Source organism: Morone saxatilis, unplaced genomic scaffold, assembly GCF_004916995.1.
Source record: "Morone saxatilis isolate NCDOM2014 unplaced genomic scaffold, NCSU_SB_2.0 Contig20, whole genome shotgun sequence".
Lineage (NCBI taxonomy): Eukaryota > Metazoa > Chordata > Actinopteri > Moronidae > Morone > Morone saxatilis.
The window spans coordinates 3,375,747-3,378,026 of NW_023339763.1; the positions used below are offsets into that span (position 1 = coordinate 3,375,747).

General features: G+C 38.9%; 1 protein-coding gene across 1 annotated transcript in view; it reads right to left on the reverse strand.

Annotated features, from left to right (window-relative positions):
- Nucleotides 1–2,280, reverse strand: part of vps37d (VPS37D subunit of ESCRT-I) — a gene marked incomplete at its 5' end in the record, with an annotated part of 26,392 nt that overhangs the window by 10,972 nt on the left and 13,140 nt on the right. Inside the window, 1 exon segment of the mRNA XM_035666370.1 lies at nucleotides 1,734–1,816. Coding sequence (XP_035522263.1) covers nucleotides 1,734–1,816 — 83 coding nt within the window.

A 2,280-nucleotide genomic window follows, 5' to 3' on the forward strand; every position in this document is an offset into this window, starting at 1 on the left:
TTTTTTATATTTCAATATAATTTCTATCACTAATCACTGCTCAGCTTATAATACAGAGAACTGGTAGTTATTACCAACATCGGCACACAAAAGTAGGTCAAAAGGAACTTAGTAGCATCCACTAAACATCGGACACATCTATCATATCAAGTAATAAAAACAAGAACACTGATAGACAAACCAAGCACAGCTGTAGCTAGCAAACGTAACTGTAGTTAACGGAACTGTAGTTAACGGAACTGTAGTTAATGGAACTGTAGTTAACGGAACTATAGTTAACAGAACTGTAGCAAACGGAACTGTAGCAAACGTAACTGTAGTTAACGGAACTGTAGTTAACGGAACTGTAGTTAACGGAACTATAGTTAACAGAACTGTAGCAAACGGAACTGTAGCAAACGGAACGTTATCTCAGCATATTTCTGTTTTTGAAGCCCACAGATAACTTTAATTAATTGCAGCGTTTGAGCCAGAAATAAAAAAATGTCCGTCGCTGCGACCTCCCTGCCTCACGTTGTCCCAAATAAAATCAAAGGCAGGATCAGTGCTGTTAATAATAGTCAGAATACCTCAGTTTTTTCTTTTCAGCGTGTCACATTATTATTTTTATCATTCAATTAGGATCTCTGGACATTCAGGACTCAGCAGAAACGTGTGCTGTTAGTCTGTGATATTACAACGTAACTTTATCTCAGCTTCCTGATGGAAGACGAAGAGCTGTCAGCAGGATTAATTTACATGACATCTGATATCTTCAAGCTCTAACTGCTGGATGTGACCACCAAACATAATTCCAATTTTGCAAGTCGTGACTGGACTAATGAAACAGTCATTTCAAGTGTTACAATAATGAAGCTGTTATCACCAAATGTGAGAGTCAGTAAATTAAATTTCCAGTTCCTTGAAGTCGGTTTAAAGCAAAATACTGACTGAAGTATTTGTCAGTGGCACATCCTCCTATTTTACATCCATATGATTTTATTAAAAATGTTCATTTATGTTGTGTAAAGGAAAGGTTTTTCTTATGTTTTAAATTGGTATTTTATTCATTTTTTATCATTTCTGGTGATAATTCTGTCTGATTCAAGTCTGATTTCATTTGTTTTAATCCTGGTTCAACTATGGAAAGCACTTTGTAACTTTGTTTTGCAAAATGATTATTATAATAAAACATATCCATTATCAGTTCTCATATAATGTTAATATTATTTAGTAGGAGTCAGTGGATGTTTTCACAGTACAGCGACCCACTAGGATTTGGTTTCTTGATGCGTGCAGCCAAGCAGGAGCCTTTAGTCACCTAGAGTATGTTAATCTCCATCCCAAACCCGCCCACATTTTCATAATGTCTCTTCCCTATGATGTCTATATAAATCAGACGAAATGGACTCGCAAGATTTCTTTAATTTAGACGAAAAAAAAAAAAGATTTAAGCCCCTTTCTTCAAAGCTGTAAAATCTGAACGCGGGATTGGCCGAACGCTCGTACGAGTACATGGAGAGGTTTCTGCAGAGGCGGCCATGGTGGAAGTGGGTTTTAGTCGCTCTCAGATGTTAGTGGATTGCTCACTGTATGTATATGCCTCATGTCTTCAGAGATCAGATTGCAGAAGAAGTGGGTGGGCTGTCAGCTAGACTGCTTTTCAAGAATCCTCCACAAACCGTGCTTGCCAAAGTGATGTAACACTGTGATTTCTCAGCAACAACAAGAGAAAATATGTTGTTTTTTGTTACCTCTGAATGCTCCTCGGCACGTGCCACCTCTTCCTGCAGGAGGTTCTGCGCCGTCTGCAGGCTGTGCTTCTGGCCGCGAGCCTCTGCAATGACAAAGAAACATCAGTGATGCATGAGAGAGGAGGAGGACGAGGTATGACTTCACTGGAGTTGGAAGAAAGAAAAAAAAATCCAGTAACTGAGAAACCACAGCAGAGAAAGTTATTTTCCAAATCACAAAGAGCCTTCGGGGTATGTGCTGACTAGGAGACGGTGGCGATGGGGTGGACAGTTGTTGGCGAGAAAAAAAGGGAAAACAGGGGCTGTTAAATATTCAACTTTGAGCTATTTTGGGAAGCTGGTCTTAGTTTGAGTCGACCACGAAACTGAAATCCATTTCAGAGTCTCATTTTTGCCATCCACTCCTATTACTTTCTCAGATACCACGATTTGGATTTCATCATTTTCTCCTGCATGCAGCCAATAAATGTACGAAACGTCACACAGAAACGAAATAAATAACTATGTTTTAATGATCATTTCCAGGCTCTCTTTTGACATCGTACCT